Here is a 22,803-nt window from a genome sequence, read left to right on the forward strand (position 1 = left end):
ACAGGTAGAAAAACCAGTCTTTCATATGTCTGCCAAAACCCTAATAAAAGCCTGCCTTTCTGATTGAGAATAGTGCTCAATTGTTCAGGCCTCAAAGAGTATTTTTACTTTGAAACAAAACATGAACGGTGTGTTGGTGGTAATCTGTAAGCTGTTGGTGTGAATCACACCTATTCCCGGGCTGGCCGAGTGCTGCCTGGACCCCGGGCGCTACCTTGACGTGTAGACGCGGATCAATGCACGGGTGATGCTGTCCAGAAATATTATAAATATTTGTTATCATTAGATTGTCTCGGTAAGGCCATGGCTTGTATTACCGAGGTAGATCGCTTCACCGCCAACCCATCGGCCGTAATAGCAAAAACCAAGCGCAGGTAATTAATGGCGGGCTGTTCATTGATCTTGCCCTACTGGCCTACATCGATCCTGACTAGACAAATGGATACACATATGGCTCACTGTTATAATTTATATGCTTTATTATCCCATCTTACGTCAGAGATCGTACTTTCAACGAAGTCTGCCTCTTTAGTTTTCTTTCTTTCAACAAAACTTAACCGAGATTGTTTGTCTCGCCAGTCATCGTGTCACGGCGAGAGTTAAGGCATTAACATTTCAGTGCATAATTGTAATGTTCTCTTTTTTCTTTTTAAACGGAAACAATGGATGGATATGTCTTTGAGAAAATCGATATTGAGCTTGCTTGGAGGAAACGAGACGCCAAGTGAATATCCAAAAAGTGCAAAACGCTTATAGATAAAATTGCTGCAATGATTTATCGTGATAACATCATTGTTTATGGACATTCAACGCTGGTCATTTCATAAGCAACATCCAGATGTATACATCATTTTAATCTTAATGACAATTTTACATGAAAAGAATTTCAAATCGATATCAACGAAAATGAATTTAATACTCACTGATAGCATACACAGATACATACAATTACACATCATTGTTTACAAATTCTGTAGTCTGATATGTGCTTCGCACTTTGTTTTATCTATGTTTTGATTTAATATACAGTCCTGGTGATGATCAAGTAAAGCCTGAAGTAATACAATAACCACACAATCAATACCAACATGGCAATTCATCCAGCCACGCCTGTATCCCCTCGCTTTGTTGTCAAGGCACAAGAGATATTCGTCATATCTGTGACGACAGATTCACAAGCATTTCAGTTATCAAATTTAAATCTTAAGTAAGATTTTTCTTGAAGAACTGTTTTGACTTCCGAAGGTATCACCAACTATCCTTCATTCTATTTTATTTCTCATACAAACGTATACCTTAAAGTCGGACAATCAACTTGTCGAGGGCTATCCCGATAAAACACAGATCCAGTTATATTGAGAGCGTGCTTAAAAGTCCGGCACAGAGTAACCCGATGCTGGAAATCGAACTCACGCTTAACAGCACACCGGGGTTCACACATTGTCAAACACGCTATACATCACGGCCGAGCAGGATCCTATTCTTTAAGTTAATATTATAAGGTTATTATTGTTGTTATAATAATATGTACAATTTGATATTATTGTTAAATAGTGCAGCATGTTTAAAAAAGATAAACACGCCAAGTAATAAAATTAAGATATTTATTGATATAATTATTATTTATAAAAAAAAATGTGATATTAATTGACGAATACTACAATAACAACATTCATGCATATTATGACATTTCGTAAAAATAATGTGATATTTATCGAAGACCAGATATTATAGCAAGTAAAGATTTATGAAAGTTACTTATATGCATATTGTTATATCAATTTACACACAGAATAGAATTTTAACCGAAAACCAATGCGATAGCTTCCAGATCTTATCGCCAGCAAAGGAAAGCGATATTTAATAGTACAAATTGTGTTGATACATTTCAATGGATTTTTTCCACACATTTTTTGACAATAAACAATGCGTGTGCATACAAAGTATGTTCCAACAAATCATGTATGTGTTATGTGCAACGATCTTACATTATACAAAATCATCGATGTTTTGAAAATGTAACAAAAGTGAGTCGTATAAGACATTCAGTGTCTGGAAACTATGACATCAGTTGTGACATCAGCGTGTCATGAAGAATTTCTTAACTCTAAAGACAGGAGGCCAGTCTACATCAATGGTTGCGCGTGACAAAGAACAAACATATTTCCTAGTTAGATCATCTAGGGCTTATTGCCTTGGACATACTGGTGTAGACAGGGAAGGACTCTGAATATTATTTTCATGTGGTGAAACAGACATAATTATTTTCATATCGCTAAACAGATATAGTCCATTTAGGCTGGAAGAATATATACAAACGTAATTCGGGATTCGAAAATGTTGGGAAAATATTAAAATATTATGCCGAAGCGGTATTCGTTATTTTTTGGGGTTTTATATTCCATCACGGTACAGTTCCTTATGTTGATTTTCTGTTGATTAACACACACATTTGTATTATTTAAGATTATGTTTACTGACATACGCGTTGTTTTATTTACTAGTACAAATATGATAATTGACCAGCTAAGATTGTTATATCTACTAACAAAGACTGTGGTACTGTGTACTTACACAAGGATTCCAACAATTATCATACTGAAGATAACATATAAGATTTAACATTCAGTTTGTAATATTTACTGATAATAATATGTTTTTCACTGACACATACATTTATTGTCACAAAGATTGTAATATCTACTCACACACATGTGATATTTAAAAAAGGTTACATTTTTTTAATTTACACATAGTGATATTTACAATACATGTATATCACCATAAAGCGTGTGATAGATACAATCATACGTATAAAAATATAGTTTCTGACGCAAAAATTATAGTATTCACAGAAACAAATATTGAGATATTTGCTAACAACAATTATGATATCTGCTAGTAATGATTGTGATTTTTACTGACTTTCGGATTGTGATATTCACGGGTTCAAATTATGATATATATATGGACTTTAGGTTGTGATATTTACTGGTTAAAGTTTATGATATCTTCTAACGCTCGGATTGTGATATTTATGACCAACAATATGATGATATCTTCTAATGAACAAAGTATTTTATTTATTCGAAAAAATTTTTTTTACAAACTTTTAATTAGTGATATTTACTTAGGATGACTCTGTTATTGTCTTAACTAACTTTACCTTAATAAATTAGTAAACAAGCAATATCCATTTATATCGAGATTGTGATTTTTTCCTGATCTTGGCTTTGACATGTGCTGGCAAAGATGTGAAATGTACAAGCACATGTCGTTTTATTCCATAGTAAACAATTTATTTAGAAATATACTGTACATATCAACTAACACCAAAATAACGATAATCATTTTCAAAACTATCCTGTTATATTCATTATCACAGATATTGTAAAATTAAATAACAAATATTGACACACATTGTAATTTACAAAACATACTTATTTTTGCCAGAACACATAGTGTCGGTACATGTTCTGCACCAGATATTGTAATACTTACGTCAAAAAATGGGAAATTATTACTAAAACAGATATTGTGATATTTACTAAAATAATTGTAATATTTACTGATGGCTAGACTGTTACATTTACGAGCAAATATTGTGAAATCTACTAAAGAATATTGTAATACCATGTGTTTACCTGACAAAAATGTGATATTTACTTTCACTTGGATTGTGATATCAACCGATAAAGTTGTGTGATCTTTATTGTCACAAATATTGCGATATTTAATTACAAAGATTTTAATATTTACTGATTGCTTGAATGTTATATTTATCAGCAAATATTGTGAAATCTACTAAGAGAATATTATAATAACATGTACACTGTGTTCACCAGACAAACATGTGGTATTTACTTTCACCTGGATTGTGATATTAACTGATAAAGAAATGTGATATCTTTTGTCACAGAGATTGCGATATTTACTTATAAAGATTTTAATATTTACTGACGGCTAGAATGTTATATTTATCAGAAAATGTTGTGAAATCTACTAAAAGAATACTCGACTACAATGCATGTATCAGACAATATATGATATAATTACTTTCACTTGTATTTTGATATTTACTGAAACAAGAAAATATGATATCTAGTGTCACACAAATTGCGATGCTTACTTACAGAGGTTTTGGTATCATTGGCATATCCATTGTGGTATTTTCAAAGCTATGCAATATTTACTTTCACAAATATTGCGATAGATACTGACACACACATATGATTAACCTTCATTTTAGTTAGGTTATTGGAGAAAGCTACATTCTAACATTCAACATTCCAAAGATTATTGTAGCGTTGACCTTAACGTAGTCGAAAGTGAACCCTTATATTAACACGTAATTTTCCACATATCCTTTTTATGTTTATCCACTTTTAAACCGCAAGAACAAATAACGCATACAGAAACTTCGTGCACAGAACAGAACACATCCTAAGGACCAGCCTCTGAACCCAAAGTAACGAAATAAACAACCTATGTCAATCTTACGTAAATTCTACATCATAAGCATGATCAACATTTTGAATATTGGTAGTTAAGAGAAACTCTTGAAAAAAAAGATGTTTTTGCAAGTTAATGCTTAAAAGCCAAAATGTATACAGGACTTTATTACGTATTACGTTTTACGAAGGAATATGTCGTTCATTTCGGTATCACTGAGTGCTCGAAAGTATAAACCAAAATAATTAAAAAATAATAATAATCGCTCAACAACGACTGGAAGTTTACCATCATGTATGAATATAAATTTTTAGACCTGACTTTTGTATTTTGCATTTCATTTGAAATAGAAAATATCAATATGTGAACTCAACGAGTTAATTTAAAATATATCGACTGAATAGTACATAAAGACTCTCATATGTGAATGCCGCAATATAATACAGACTAACAAAGACTTTGATATGTATAAACAACACTGTTATCATCACAAAGGACATATTGGAGCACAATTAAGTATATTAACTAGAAAAATATTTTTTTTAGACAAATCTTTAATTTTATTTTTAAATCTTTGTTTTTAAAATTTCGATTAAATTATGAAAATATTTATTCATGTTACCAATTGAATTTGCACTTTATATTTCTATTTCATAATTATATCAATTCCTATATATTTTTCTATTTATATCAAGTCCGTTTTAACATGCGCCGAAATAGTCCCGAAGCATATACAGTCTTTTACTTACAAAATTATTTCACGTTAATGAAATGTCCATCAACAAAAACGTAGCTCGAACGTATAATCGTGAAGGTAGTGTAAAATATTAACAAAGGAAAGATTAACATGGAGACCCTCAAAAGGGTCAAAGGCGAAAAAAAAATGACCAGGTGTTTCAAAAGAATAAGCTATTTTCTACTTCATTGACGACAACAGCCATATACATCCATGTCGAATCATATCACGTCCTCAAAAGGAGAACTGGAGTGATGACAATAAAACAACAAGGCTCACATAATTAGCATAAATAAAGAAATCGACCTTCATACACATAATGTATATCCATCGAGGAATTAGCATGCATCCAAAACGAAAGCAGGATGGCCCAAAATCGTCCCATTTAAAACAACAAATACATTGCCAACATACAAATTTAACCATACTCACGATTTTATTTCCCGTATATTTTATCTTGGCTTCCGTGTAATTTATGTTTACAAAATATGCTCCAAAATAGCTAACAACAATATATATTTTATCCTAATTCGCCTTTCTAGGAAAATTGAGCTATCATAAAAAGAGAACGGATAATCTTTTAGTTTGGTATGAAGTATGGCAGTGTGCAGTGTATATCATTCAATAGTTCTGATGGGGAAAACATTTTTTTGAGGAAAGGGTATGGAAGATATTTAAAAAGTTCTTCTGAATTCTTCAAAATCTGAATTCTATTGATTTCACCTCTGGAATATACAGTACCACCTTTAATTAATAGTCTTTAGACGTTTGAATAATAGTTTAGTTGAGCAAGTAGCAGATATGTCGATAAGATGGAGTTCTTATGGGGTTCTTACAAAGTTTCGGAATCAAATACAAACGAGGTCGAGCAGTATTTAGATCAATTAAAAAAATATTTGGAAAGATTGTAATATTGAAGCATGATTACCTAGTTTTTTTGTCTTTACAAAATTTTGATAATTTATAACAAGGACTTCCTAATCTACCTGGAAAATCTAACATTTTCGGAAAGCAGTTTATGTAATTGCATTCACAACCAATGATCGAGTTATTATCCAATTGAGGGTTGAAACTCTCGATACTTTGGACACTTTATAACACACTTACGTAGTTTTACATTATATGATTAACTTGGATTGCCAGTTACTACTTGCCCAGCTTTTAATTTTATGGAACCAGAAAAATCTGTACCTCTCGTTTGCGAATCCAATTTTTATAGAAACGTGATTCAAGTTAACATTTGGTAATGTACACTTATCGAAATTCTATAGAAATTTTAAAAAAATCCAATATCAACCTAGGATACAACATCATACACAACCAATATCGTAATATTGATTGATCCACTGTAAGCATGACATCACCCGAGATTCGATCTATCATTTTCGGTACATTGCAACAGTAAGCTTCAGAACATTTTCGGTGCTTTCTATGAGGACAGTATAAAACGATATTTACTGACAAAGAAATGTTGTTACAAATGTGTGTGCTTTATTACAATGAGACAGCCCTGTGCAGCAATGCTCAATAGTATCCAACGCAGCACTTGTGTCGTTTCTATAATTAAGGCGTCAACAATTGGGTGATGCGGTCATAGCGCTGTGATTGCCATTGGTTGTGCATTTGTCCATAAAACAGTGAAATGTTGATTGTAAGAACTGATATCAGGTTACAAGCACTGTTAGGATATCATGAACTGTTTGTGTTAAGTCCTTTTATCATACATGTACAAAAATCTCCATATAATAAATACCGTCTCCTGTTTTTGAAGAAGTATCGCTCTTTTTGAAAGTATGGAAAAACAAAGCAAATAATATTAAAAATAATGCGATAACTGCATGGATCTTCTCCGGGACTTACATACACATTGTCAATCCTTCACTTAGTAGTTGTTATCCATGAATCATCATAATTCAGCGTAAAAATGAGAGAAAGACATCCTGACCAGAGAGGTATGTGCAAGCGAGGAAAAAAACCGTTTTGTTGATTCATCGTTATATAGGGAGCATGCCCAAAAAAATAGCTCCGTAATGGAATTTTTCTTTGCGATTATAACTGATTTAGTGGTATCCGTTACCTTACGTACATATATTTATATTGTGTTACGATGGAGCATGGAACAATTATTTCGCTGGTCACACTGACCAGAGTACATAACAATGTATACACGAGGATAATGTAAAAACAATTTAACGTTAAATTAATCAAACAGTCGCTAACAGACACAGACAATCATGATGTGCGTGACAAAACAACACTTGGTGCAGTGGCATCACAGATATTGTCGATATTCCTTAATAAACTATTTCCCACTTGTTCTATAAGGTAATCCACATGTACCAAGAAGCACGGCATATCCCGCTACAGATGCATTAGTAGCAAGCCGTGCTAACACACAAACCGGGTTCGCACGTGTCATCTGCACATTATACAGGCTCATACGAACGATAAACTATAGCGAATCAATGTCACTTTTATCGATAAATGTTGTATAGCGCAAAATAAAGACGCTTCTGAAACCAATTTGTCTGTCGTTATTGCATGAAATATAATTATAGAGTCTAAGTTTAGCAAGCGCATTCTACTTTATGTAGTGCAGTGCAGACATTTATATTAATTAACTGAGTTTTTCTTTATCTCTTTTGTTATCGTTTTGTAGAAAAAAATCGATGAAATACTGTTCATTGTTTATTTAGAGTGATGCAGCATTTCTACGAAAACAAGTTTGAATTCCCAAAATGTTCTAGTGTTCTAGTAACATACTGTAACAAGACAATACAACCATATATTATGTAAAAGGCACCAGACATTCACGATATAGATATGAGTATAATGACAAATCTAACTCGTGATTTTCTGTCCCCTGTTACCAAATTGAAAATTAATAAAATTCATGACATTTGACCTGTTTCTTCTCTACCTGTCATTTTATAACTTACTTTTACTTCGTTATGGCCGTGTATGACTTTATAATAATCAAGTACTTTTAAGAAGTTTCATATTAATCTATGTGTAAACAAACTATTAAATAGACGAATAAAATAAATACATGATAAATAAAAAGATAAATATATCAATAAACAATGCTAGTTGAACTTTGAAAATAAAAGGGCGACTTTCTAAAGCAACTTAATAAACATTCAAAAAAATATAGAGTAGACGTCATGGAAGTTCACAAATAACCAGTTTGGCCATGAGGGAACAGAGCGTGGGCCGAATGGAACTCCCTCTAAATCTGCCATTCCTAACGCTCTTAATTACTTGTATAATTTACATAAAACGTGCAAACGCATTTATTAATGAAATTGTTAATTCTTACGGCTTTATGTATTCTTAAAACCCCATATACGTTTGGACTTAACTGGAACCAAACAGAATCATACATTTGCAGTTTCACAAATGATACAACATCTAAAAGATAAATAGGAAGTTATACTTACGTTTCAGCGTAGTGGTAATATCCAACGCACATTGTCCACGGAATTATATCCTTCGAATAAAAGTTATGAAACTTTTCACAAAATGTTTAATTTAATCAATTAAACACGTGCAATTTGCTCTAGGCTCGTGTAAATCCGATTCTTCTTGCAATTTCTGTAAAATAATCAGGGAAAAGTTTAAAGAAAGCAGAAATCATCACTTAATTCAAGTATGACAGCATTATATACGATACGTTTGACTTTAATTAGTGTTGGTTGTCTTACAGCAAATGAACATTTTTAAACCAACATAATCCAATCGTTCTTTGTTCCCGTGTAAAACATATCCTTATTATAATAATGAGGATTTCGGTAATAAGTGTACTCCAAGCCTTAATACTGTTATAGTCACAACGCCCTCATTTAGTTTCTTGTCATAAATCTTTGTGTTCTTTCTATTTGACTCCTTCAACTTAGGACAATAGATTTTTATAATTTTCTTTCCTGAAACCTAGCATTTACAGTTTAAAATTTGTACGTTAAGAAAAAACATGTCATTTGGAAACCTAATAACCATGTGAAAGAACATGCTAATATGTATATATGTTTATGTATTATTAGTATTATTATGTGTTATTATATATGTTTGTCTCATTTATAGCGAAAGACGTACAAGAAGACAAAAGAAGCATAACAAGCTGATAAAATGCAAAAAGTTTAACATGACGTTGTAACAATATCAAAGGCATTTGGACAGTTAAGTTTTCTTATATTGCATTGAGTCACGCATGAGAATCAGATAGTGTCTCCGGAACCATTAAAAAAACCGATGCATTTAAAAAAAAGGAGAAGATTATTATCACTTAACTGTTGAGTCAATCATATCAAACAAATATGAGATACAAAATTACCAAAACACGTTTAAACTGTATCAGGATATATATGTGCCCAGTTCTCGATGACACAGTTAGTTAAACAGTCCAAGAGAGAAATCACTGTCAGTATGACACAACACGTTATGAGTGGGCGAGCCGTTATAACAACAGACATGGTTATATTCCCTCGACAATGATTTTTATAAGAAGAGTCTGTCGCCATGTCTACATAGTTGTTTAGAGCATCAAATAGTAATCATATATAATTTAGGAAATGAACTATATTTCAATTTTATTTTTTATAACACTGCCATTATTATAACCTCAATAGAACAATAAAAGGCATGATTTGAAGTCGTTGGCAAAAAATGTTATCATAAGAACGAACATTAATATTATCAATTGAATATACTGTGGTACATTCAGTGTTCGTAAGCTTAAATGCTATAGAAGAAAGGCGAAAAAACCCATCAGTAGTATCTTACCCGCACGATCGAGTTCACAAAATATCCAGGTGAAAGTTTTGATGTGTTGCATTTTGTCAATATGACCTTCAGTGTTTTTAATTGAGTTACTGACTGATTGTTATACGGAGTTTCAAGAGGACTCTAACATTGATGCAAAGAAAAACGTTTGTTTTGGACTCTCCTGTATATTAAGTGGAATGTTTTCGCGGTTTGGAAGTGTTCGCGAATTTCGTGTTGAGCGATATATCCAAACGATATTATTTCTTTATAGATACAAAGATTATAGATAAAAAGGATATAAATATTTCCACTCTACAATTAGTATAAAGGGTCACAACACGCGAAAAGTTTCACAGTATGCCAAAATCTCCAATTTGTCATTTTTGTGATCGTATTGAAATACAATGATTTTAAAAGAATAATTTTGTTCAACATAGTGGTTCTCAAGGCGTCAAACATTATTGCACGAAAGTCAAATGAAAAATTCTTTAGGTTAAAAAAATAATTGTATTATGTATGAGGATTCCTGATGGGTCAAGTATTGTTTAAGGAGATCTAAAAAAAAAAAACAGAACAAATATACAAATTGTTCAAACAGTTTCAACTTATGTTGACTATGCGAGCTATAGTCAACTCTATGAGGTCTTGATATACCTTTTCTGATGGCCGAAAGGTATATGTGTGACATTGCTTGAATCTGGTGTTGGGTGCAACTTCTGTCGGAAATATAAAAAATGTCTTCCATTCTTGATTGATATTATTCTATCTGGCAGCAGACCGTAATATATTGAAATAACTGTTTGTCCGCGTCTTGTTTTGTTTCAACATTGATTCATTCGAGGCACGTCGTTACTGTTCTTCAAAAAAAAAAAAAATAAGAATATGAAATAGACATGCTGAAACTATGCAACACTATAACAGGCCCTAGATAATTTTCACCCAGTTAAACAGGACAATATGCCTTTATGTTTATGGAGTTTGTTTTTAATTCGGTGTACATAACAAATCGTGACAAACAAATATTGAAGCTCACTGAGTTAATGAGTATAAATATACCAAAAGTTAAAGGGGTGTAACTCTAATAACGGCAATATGATATTTGCCAGTTCTAATTAATGCTGTGTATATTTTCCCGAACACATGTATTGAACAAACAACATTTGAGTCTTATCATGATAGCTTTATACGAACAAGGGAAAGGAAAGGTGTTTTGATATAAAATGAACGAAAGACAGACATGTAACTGCAGCTATACCATTTGGTAATAGAGAGAGTGTGTCAAACAGTATTTCGCTGTACAGAACTCGAAAACTTTCAGGTTAGCACCAGCAACACTTAAAACGATTTCGATATCTTTTAATAAATGCTGTGCTAGACTGATGTAGGACGTTCGAAATAAACGCTTTTGATGGCGCCTTTTTTCTTTGTTCAACGCTAATTTTAAACATAATTTAAGAACCTTTCTTCGCTGTGTGCTAAATATTTAAATATTAATATCATACTACGACTTCTAATACTGAATGATCGATATTTTAACCAATACTTTAGTCTTCAATAATTACGGCGATGCTGGTATTCCGTCTTTGCGTATTGCAGAGTTATCTTCTCTTGTGAGCAGGTATTGATTGTTACGTTATTGGTTTGTATGAGAAAATTACGTCGTTTTCTCAAAAATTGATGACGTTACTCTCACAAACAAATGACGTAACAATCAATATCTGCTCAGAAGAGCAGATAACTCTGCAATACGCAAAGACAGAAAAATTATGGTGGGATTCAAATCATTGTTTGTAGATTGGCAGAGATATATTATTCCAAAAGATTCTTACATCTTAGGAATAATCGTGATGTCGTAATGTTGTCTTTGAGTTGGTGTTTCCAATTATTGTCATTTAACAACAAGATTTTGCGTATGTCATTTTATTCTTACTGCATGGCTTTTATTTCTGTCTGTTAACCAATATGGTTTATAATTAGTAATAAAGTTCTTTCCAGATGATCAGTCAAAGACGGTTAGCCATGTACAAAGCAACGTAGTAGGTGGCCAATTTTAAAGGGGGACAAAGAAGATCAGGTAAGAGTCTGATACTGTAAACTTTGTACAACCAACCACAACCCCGTATAATAACACCTGCTGGGGCGAAATAAACAGAACAAACCCAGCCTAATCAATCTGTTCTCATGGGAAGTTTCTTTGTAAATGGCTCCATATCTTTTCATGTTTTGGTAATTACCAATAATAAGGTATATCCTAGCCAATTTATATTTCATGAAAATCGAAATAATGGATACAGGGATTATTTGAAAGTCGTCATCTACTATTGCTGACCTTACAACGGTTACATGGCTAGTGAAGACAGCTGGCACAGAAAATTGGGTTAATGAAGACGGAGACTGGGCTGATTTCAGGACTTTCTTAACAACATCATTCTGTGGATACAGGAGGACTTTTATGTGTTAACGTCATCAGCGTTTTGGTCCGTCATTGATAGACGTCTCATAGTTTTATTCAATGCAAAGTGTTTATTTCTCAAAGAAGCCTACATTCGAATGTATTATATAATTTTCATGACGAGATTTAATGTCATCTTTAAACTTGTTTTTAAGATATGTACAAAAATAGAAAAATCAATTTGAAAATAATACCTACATGTAATGTGATGCTTTTTTAGTTAATGAATAATAAAACATATAAATAAATCCGACGCGATATTTTTTTGTTTAACATTGAAATGTTCTTTCTTAGAACCTCATATTTCTCCTTAAGAGACAATGTTAGTTTGTTTAATTTTTGTACCAGACAAATATACATTTAACAGGTTATTTAATATAGCAGTTTCTTATTTAACAGATAACAGACCATTTTCTGTTAAATATTATAGCAATAAGTCATGTCTGATTGTTATTTAATAAATGCAGAATTTCACGCCTTTGTTTTAATAACTATGAACTGTATTTAAAGTAAATCATTTAAGTACTAGTGAATTTAAAATATAACATCTCAGTATAAGTATATTTAAACATTTCATTATTATCAGTAGCATTTATAATGCAACAGTTCAGTATCAGTGCATTTATAGTATAATATTTTAGTATCAGTTCAAGCGACTTTTTATATAACGTCGTCTGTGAACATATTACATATAACTTATTGCCGTTACTTTTAGGTACATGTGATAGCGTCAATTACGTTCATAGTTCATTTAACACCAACGTTGTTTCTTATTCATACAATCATTTGTATAAATATATGCACTTGTATATCGTACACACGTTTGAGGTATCATGCTCTACCAATACTTAACCAATTAGCTGTTAAGGTTTATATCATTTGGGTATCTATGGGTGTCAAGATAAAGTTGAAGATAGAAATATACACTCGATAAAAAACAGATATGAGGATATAAAGAAGGGATAAACTCGGGTAAATATATAAGCTTTAGGACAATGTTAAAGGCGTGATACCAAATAATATAACTCTTTAGAATGCATTTGATGGCAAAAAGTCGAACTTTATCAAAGTATTAATATAATGATTATACTCTAACCGAGCGGTCGATCGTTTGGTTCCAAGCAAGCCGATGTACGTTCCTTAAGATAGCAAATTGTGTTTATATCTTGCATTAATTTTCTTTGCAGCAATTTTTTCAATCTTCAATCACACAAAAACGTTTTCCTTAGATGCAATTTCTGAATATTCAGTTTACGTCGCCGCATTTGTAGTTAATATGGATTTTTTTAAGGAAACGAACACTTTCCTAAATAGAAACTGTAGTTAGTAAAAGAAATCACATGAGGTGTTAAATTGTACCCGGTGTATGCCAAAACTACATACTGGTTAGAAATAAGTTAATAGCTAGAAGCCGTTCATAGGTTAATGTAAATAGCGGACTTATTGTTGAAGAGTTGAAAACATACATATCTTATGAAATTTCAATTATCAATGTACATTCGTATTTGCTACTCCGTCTGATTCCTATATCCTTGTTAATGATTTTGGTCCAATTAAATATAATGGAGTTTTATTTTGTAGATCTCGTGTTTGCGAGATTTCGTTTTCAAGACGAAAAACCAACGTACTCGATTAAGCATCAGAAAGTGTTTTCTTCGTTGTGCAATATGACTATCTATGTTTTAGTTATGCTCTTTCGTGTGTCTTGTTGTTTTTGTCACTATTCCGGTTCTCTGTTCGCTAATTTGGTATTTTATTGAATTTGACACAGACAGTACGGATATCACTTCCAGCCAGTCACTCACCATGACATCATATGTATAATTTAATTTCACTCACTAGTAAATGCCATTTATCACATATAGTAAGTCACCAGGACGGACAACAAATGTTTACAACTTACAACCATGCGCTTAGGCTTTGGTTGTATTATACACAGCCATGTGCTAAGACGTTAGTTGTACCACATACATGTACAGTCACGCGCTTAAACAGTAGTTGTACCGCATACAACCATGCGCTTAGACATAAGTTGTACCGCATATAACCATGCGCTTAGACATTAGTTGTACCACATACAACCATGCGCTTAGGTATTAGTTGTACCACATACAACCATTGGGCTTAGACATTAGTTGTACCGCATACAAACATGCGCTAAGACATAAGTTGTACCGCATACAACCATGCGCTTAGACATTAGTTGTACCACATACAACTTTGCGCTTAGACATTAGTTGTACCACATACAACCATGCGCTTAGACATACCATGGAATAATTTATCTATAAAAGGTATTATCATTTGCATAAATACAACAGCAGAAATGGATACTTTTACTACAACTTAAGTCGTAAGATTCATTTAGTCTAATATCTACATCGTTGAGGTTGTTTGGGACATCCTATAAACGTAATCTATAGACACGCGTTAAGTTTTCGAAATAAGCTTATTATATTGGTTCCCAACAAAATGTTGGAATACCAATAACACATTGTTTTGGTTTTCGGTTTATCTTACTAGCCGTGTCTTAATCTTAACAAGCTCAATAATGTGTACAAAATGTCTGCTGTGGAATCTGTTCTGTCCATCTTATACGGTGAAAGTTTTAATCAAAAGTCAACCAAACATCTACACTTGTAGTTGGACAACTATTTTTACAATATAAGATTGCATAATCCCTATAATCTTTGGTTTTATCTTCAACCCCTCGACTATTCATCTTGGGTGTTCTTTCACAAAATCAAATTGTATGGATTACACCACTGTGTTAGTCCTAACAGAAAGAAATGGAGGAACTTTTCGTCCAAATACAAACTATTGCTTTTTAATGGTTTTCTTATTTTTAAAACTTAAATGAAGCGCCAAATGTATTTTCTGATCGGACCCTCAATTCTTCAGAAAGATATATTTCCTACTATTTCAAAACATTAAATATTATTATGTTCAGTTGTAAATACTTCAACTTCTCCTTTGAAATCGTTGATATATTTGGTAGAAACACTTTTAAAATTTTCAGGAACTTCTTAGTAAATTATTTCCATTTGTAAAGTAGTATTTGAATTAAGGAATGTTAATTTATCTAATGCAAATCCAGGATCAAAGCTATTTTAATCTTGAAGATGACGATCATCATTAGAACGGCGGATTGTTTCCATTGTACGTCGGTTTACCAATTTTGTATTAACACAAATTATACTTGTATATCTAAGGATCTTATCAAGCAAATCCATATCTGTCGCCGACGTATAATCTGCTGGAGGCGTAGTGTGTTTCCAATTCTTTGATTACAAAGAGCTTTTGATTAAGACAGTTGCGTCCATTACTTTAACAGGATACGTAAAATTAAATTAATTTCACAAGTGGTAAAAGTAACGAACTTTATCGGATAGTAAGGGAATGAACATATAATGAACAGAAAACCATGCAACAAGATCTCGGCGTATATCATTTAATTTCATATAACTTCGCTTGATTTGGCTTTAAACTCGTGCGTTTGTAGGCGTGGCGAATGCATTCATTTATTGGCAGCAAGCTTACACTGTAAATGTAGAGCACGGCCATAGCTCTACATATTGTCTGCCGCTACCACACAAATCAGCATAATGACCAAATATAATATATATATGGTCGTAAGCTAACAAATATCAGCATCACAGGATAAACTAACTAATCAACAAAGATGCATGCTAAATAAATACATCGAATACATTAACCAATTGGCACTTAGCATGGCAATCACAGATACATATTAGTAGACTACATGTCATCATAAAAATCTATATTTTTCAAGAATAAAAAAGAAAATCGCTTACAGTACAACGAAACAATAAACGTCATTAGAATCGCATTATTCACAATTAAACAACGTAATAACAGGTTTAAATGTTATAAGCATAGACTGATGGTTAAATAATGGAATAGATACATGTAATACACTTTGGGGGAAAAAAATAATGCAGAGGAAAATAACATTCTTTCAAAATAGTTGAATAAATCAGTACGCATAGGTTTGTACTCATAAATCTATTATCGAATTTAAGCATACACAACCTTCAAAACATTTACCACAAAATGGATATGTTTAGAAAACAACGTAAACGATATAGTCGCTGACATTGACAATATGCAACATTCCACATATATTTGAGTAAGTACATAAAACATCGTTAAATTCTGCAACGTGTGGAGTACGTTTCTCCTTATTGTGCACTATAGCCATTTTATTTTATACATCCATACAGCAATGATTAAGCTGGGCATGTAGTTACTGGCGGTCTTTATAGTATCCATAAAGAAACGGGTCCAAATTTTTGAGGTAACCCTACCAACCATTGGAATGCGAACTAAAAGGTACACATGGATAATGGACCCCACAGGAATCATTTCTAAAACAATGTTTTATCGCTGGCTATGCCAGTTGCTCAACCAGACCATTATCAAAGTTTCGCTCGATCATTCTTTATATCATTTGATCTGGGCTATAGTGGTACTGTTACACTGTATAAGTCAGAAGAGGAATTAATGGAATTTAGATAATGAAGGTCACGTTAGATGTTTCATGGTTAAAAGTGCGATTATTTTGAAAAGTTTAACACAAACCCTAAACCTAAACGCGAATGGTGCAAATGCATTAGCTAATGGTAATGCGTAAAACGTTCCGTTGAAAATGAGTCAGGTAGTTAAGAGGTAGATATCTTGACAATTTAGCTGTCTACGGAATACGGACGAACAGGCAGACTGACACAGGCAGACGGACAAGAAGATTGAAATACATCCTTTTAATTATAAACATTCAAATCAGACATTGCAATGCATTTGTTCATCATATTGTACAGTGTATTACAAACTGATTAGAGAATTGCGCGGTTCATACTAGCCCAATATTGCTTATTCAAAAAAGTCTAGCATTCTGTTATCTTCCGGTTTCTTATCATGATAAATAAGTTCCCAAATGGTAAAATTGCTTGTCATTCAACTAAACCATTGGGAGGATACATTTAGATAATAAAGTATCCCTTACACATCTGGGATAGGGGGACAGTGGATACACATTGATAAATCCTCGACAACGATTAACTACACTATTTGTAATTCCCAGCGTGACACGAGGACATGTCCCACACAACAACGTTGTCAGAAGTCGGTCAAGCAATGCTCTCAAGTGCTGGTACATTACCTTGGTAGAGACACGGCGCGCAAGGCTAATTTGGCAGACAATGTTCGTCGAAATCCCGTTATGTCTCCTATTCTATGATGTGTAGCATTCTCATATATTAGCAAATTATGTTATGGACGTTTGTACGAGGTGTATGCTAATATATTTCTGTTTGCGTCAAATTTCTCTGTTATAACTAAATCATTTACACCAATTCCAACTTCATCACAATGCCTGGTTTTATACACAGTCTATGCAGGCTGATAACTTAACAATAATGTGTAATTTAAAATTCGATGGTAGGTCATTTGCTTGTATCATACGGTATATCAAAGAGGTCGCCATGTGAAACGTCACACATGGCAAGTTTTTAACAAACACCATAATGAAAATGAATGTCAATTTACCCTTTATAGAGGTCGATCTATACAGAGAAGATATAAACAAATCGATTCTTGTGAACACAATACATAAACCAACGATATGTTCAGTTTCAAACATTCAACAAAAACGGATCTTATTTTACGAAGTAATGCAATTTTGAATAATACCAATACAATTGACATAATGTAATGTGATGTCGAGGGTAGATTTTTAATAAATTTAATTCAATAAATAGCACTGTCTAAAAACGATAAGTAAGTTAAAATATCTGTAAAGTATACAACAATGCAATAAAAGTTCAGGAGCACGTGTACCGATTGTCGTTAATGAGATAAACCTAAATCACATCAAGGTTCACACTGCCTTATGTAAGTCTCTGATGGCGTGAGTCAGTGTGGCACTATTACTGCTGTGTATTAAATACACAAATCTGGTATTTACAGATAAGTGGAAGTGTTATGTATCGCAGGCTAACTGTCACTCCAGAGATTTGTGAAGAAAGGCTCTCTTTTTATCGATGTTTTAGCTTCATGAAATGTCATCCACATACAGCTTGTCGTTCAATATGTCCTGCCGAGTTGGCATCCTCTAAATATACTCTATACAACATCGAGCACAGGAGACCAATACTAACCAGGAATAGAGGTATCAATTAAGTCGGACAATCGAAGACTATTTTGGCCAGGAAAGCCACATTTTGTTGTAAATGTAACCGCAATTATTCCCTGATATATAGTCATAATGCATGTTGAATATAGACAGCGTGTTCAAAAATGATCCAGCAAATTACAGGGCATCGGATAAAGGAAGATAATCTGCTTTGACGACCTGTTGATAAGGTCTTCAATTGATATGGATGGTAATTATAAGAACACTTTTGTTTTAAGTCGGTCAATTGTGTGGAATATAGGTCAGTCCACTTCTGGATATATAAGAAGCCATGTATGCTGTCAGGATGCGGTATGACGATATACAGGCAAGCAATGCATACAATGAGAACGTATTAATTGCTTGACATGCATCAATAAATTTGAATTTATTTGTGTTAAGAAATTATGGTATTCTACATATACTTAAACACAAGAAAACAAAGATACCGCATTTGCCAACACACAAAGACAAAATCCGAAATTAATCGTAGGTATAAAAAGACAACAACTGAACCCCACACATGATTAGCACACAGTGTGTGAGATAAACCTCGTAATTGGAAGTTTACAATCAATGATAGAGGCATGTTGTTGTTTTACACATGATCACAAGTAAAGCTGTTAACAGTATAAACTTCTATTAACAAAGCATGACATGCACGTACACAACACGTACGCATTATGGTTAACGTTCCTAACGTTTCAACATCTAACAAAACTAAAATTGAATTTCAAATATATATAAATAAAACATATCAAGTAATAAATAAAGATAATCCTCTAACGATGGAGTGCAATCCTTAATGTACTTATGAATATATCGATATTTACGTGTTAAATTATGGCTTGTCCGGTCTATTATCTGTTCGTATTGTTTCAAGAAGACTGTGTGGGTCTGGATGTGAACAGACACCAGTAACTGGCACCAGGTGGTTCGACATCGCTTGACTGGTAGTCCGTCCAATGGAAATATACTGAAAATAAAAGAAAAAAATGTATTCCATATCTCAACTCACGATGGTCAGTTAAACATGTACCAAACATGTCCATTTGAACTGATGATTTATTCTATGTATGGTTTTTCTGCAGAAATTTATTAAAAACAAATATGAATACTGCAGTTTTATTTTATTTCTGACGTCGGTTTAAAGATAATATTGTGTAAATCTGTTGTCATAGTGTTCTATTTATCTCTATGTTCCATGGTGTTGACGACGGGGATTTTACAAGATGACAGGTTTCAGCAGAGAATGAGGAGGAACTATACTGGTATTAACAGGATGACAGGTCATAGTAAGGTATCGGTATTTAGAAGAAATCTGACCCGACATGAAAGAAAAAGATATACACATGATGTGTTTAGGGAAATTAGCCGAGCTATTGCAGACGGGGACCTCCCAATAGTGCTAGACCCGAGCAGCACTAATGGCAGCCAAAACAACGCTTCCTAAGCACCAATTATCGACATACCGTAAAGTATGGTCCGGTGTGGTTTGCATGGAATCTGAACTTTTGATCTAGTTCGAAACTTATTCCATGCTTACATGACGGGGTAAGGATAATTAACAATGAATATCACCGACATAAAAAAAAACAGGAAAGTAATGTTTAATTTCTGTGGTATTGTTGAAGAATAATTTCGTCGTGACGTAATACCAACCGGCGTCATTTACTCACTTATCAGCCTAATTATCATAAATCACTGTGTACCGGGAAATGTTCGCCTTTTGTAGTTTGGCGTACGCTATAAGAGCGCATTTATCCTGACACAGTACACAGTTTACCCTATACTGTAAGTAATTTCGAAGGGGAAATTTTCCACTCGGCGAATAGAGATTTTACCAGTAAAGGGCGAATATTTGACTGGACGAACGTTTATAGGTATACAGTTTACAGAAATAGGTAATTACTCTTTGTTACTGTCTAGTAGCGCTTTATACGCAAATGCAAAGAGTACGACTTTGGTAATCACTGGGAGTGCTACGCCATGTTTAACAGTATGCCCCTATTATCCGAACCAGAATGTGAAAACCAAGTACGACATGATGGTCACGTGGTTAATGAGCATACGTACGACTACCTGTGTATAGTGTCTGTATACGTTGTGTGTTTGAAGATGCGGAGGAAGTGTTCCACCAGGTCAGCAGTCACGTGATACTCTTGTATAGACATAACACAACAACAGGTTGTAATCCTTGTTGTAAGAGCACCAGTCAATCAAAAGTTCGTAAAAAGGTCCGACAATTCTGAAGGGTAACTCTAAGGCAAGAACATATTCATGGTTATGGCTCAACAATTCTGAGGGCGATTCCCAGTAAAGAAAACACCCTTAGGGATAATACTCATTTAGGTTCGACAACCTTCAGGGTGATTCTCCCAAACCCCTTAGTAATTCTCAGTAAGTCAAATGGGTAATTCTAAGTATGGTACCACATTCCCGTGGGGTACTTCTCAGTAAGAAACACAACCCTGGTGGGTTCATATAGGTTTCTGTAAGGCCTGACAACAATACACGGTATTTTGACACTGGAATCGGTAAAACATTGATTGGCATATTTGCATAAGATATAATGTAGGTAGATGGGTCAACGAGAAACAGTTAATATAGCATATAACATGATGTAGGCAGACATTTAAACAGAAACACAGTTTGAATGGGGTTGGTCCAAAGAAGGAATATCAACACACACAAGAGTAGCACACGTATAACACACGATTACTGACAATGCACGTTTGTACCATAAACTGGAATGGCATGTAGCAAGTGTCTTTGGCTTTCAGTATAAAGATATCAAAACATCACTTTCCATGGCTCACTTGTTTGTAGCGCCGTTGACATGTATTTCCAAATGTATTATTTTTTATACATCTGAAAATATCAGATGGATTAAAACATACATTTTAAAATGATACATGTACAAGTGTTTTCATGGTTGTTTTTTTTTGTGTGTATTCAGATTACCGTTTAAAATTAAGAGATTCGAGAATGAAAAGTAAAGCTACCGTCCCATAACTCGTACGCCGCATCGAACGACCGGGCTCAAATTCTGATAAGTAAAGCATACATAAAACACGAAAACATATCTTGGTGTGTGTGGGGAAACAAAATCAATAAAACTCTAACATGTGTGAAAGAAAAGATAGTTTTGGCAGTGTTACACCCGGATTTTCAAACACTTTCTTAAACATCTAAAACTTACAATAAAGACACCATCATGTATTGATAACATCTGATTGAATCAATCTGTTTCATATTCTTTTAAAGAATCCTTTTAAAAAAAAGATAAAGTTTGTTTTACAAGTACAACCACAAGTGCACGTTACCTAACAGACACACATATAAATGTCGGTCATTGTTAAACGTATAAATGCATGGGAACATATTTTCAACTTTTGGGCCCCACAAACATACATTTACAACACTTATATATGTATTGTATAAAACTTCATAACAAAGTAACATTTCGACTCAACGATAAAAAAAACACATTATAAAACCCGTCAATCTGGGATAAGTACTTTAGAAACATAGAAATATTTTTTAAAACTCCCATTACAATTGGAATACGCTTTTTGAAAAACAAAGTTGCAATTTCCAGTATTCTTTAAAACTTCCACATTTAGGACAAACGATGCATTTAATAAAACTATTGAAATAATAAAAATGTACTGAATGCAAGAATACCATAAGTAAAAGAAATAGATTATGAAACTTAAGTCCACCTGACTTGTGGACAAAGGATGCGTACGAAATACTCTTTAAAATCAACATTGTATTTATGTGTACCATAATGAGGAGGTACACTGTAACCATCAGTGTAATACACATTAAAGGTCTTCTTTATACCAGGAAGAAAATTTGACGGTGCGGAAAATGCGGCTAACATATGCAAAAATAAGATGAATGCGTACCGATTCCCCTAAGTGTAGCAGACAACCTTGAGATCTCGTCATGTAAGATTCTCAAGCTGACAAAACAACAACTAGAAACTGGAGCAGAAAATAAAGAGTGTGCGTTGCCCTGACGGGTAGACGTTTAACAATGTCCACCATGCAGTGCCAGTCGGCTGTCTTGGGTTACTTCAAAATGAAAACATTCGCATGTGTAGAGGCTAGAAAGCAGACATTTTACAAATGTTTGGTTGATGGGTTAACAAAAGAAATGTTCGACGGTTTATTGTTTTCGCATTTCAAATATTTGACTTAAAAT

General features: G+C 33.4%; 2 protein-coding genes across 2 annotated transcripts in view; both read right to left on the reverse strand.

Annotated features, from left to right (window-relative positions):
- The window catches only part of LOC110449782 (matrix metallopeptidase-21-like), a 159,904-nt gene extending 151,198 nt beyond the window's left edge, over nt 1–8,706 (reverse strand). Inside the window, exon 1 of the mRNA XM_021496872.1 lies at nt 8,629–8,706. The gene's annotated coding sequence lies outside the window, so the exon portion shown is untranslated. The remainder of the gene's footprint in view (nt 1–8,628) is intronic.
- Nucleotides 8,707–15,767: 7,061 nt separating this feature from the next.
- LOC110449792 (uroporphyrinogen-III synthase-like) overlaps nt 15,768–22,803 on the reverse strand; it is a 68,808-nt gene continuing 61,772 nt past the window's right edge. The window contains exon 9 of the mRNA XM_021496881.1: nt 15,768–19,567. Within this exon, the coding sequence (XP_021352556.1) occupies nt 19,433–19,567 (135 nt within the window). The 3' untranslated portion in view covers nt 15,768–19,432. The remainder of the gene's footprint in view (nt 19,568–22,803) is intronic.

This window comes from Mizuhopecten yessoensis, unplaced genomic scaffold (genome assembly GCF_002113885.1).
Source record: "Mizuhopecten yessoensis strain PY_sf001 unplaced genomic scaffold, ASM211388v2 scaffold4819, whole genome shotgun sequence".
NCBI lineage: Eukaryota > Metazoa > Mollusca > Bivalvia > Pectinida > Pectinidae > Mizuhopecten > Mizuhopecten yessoensis.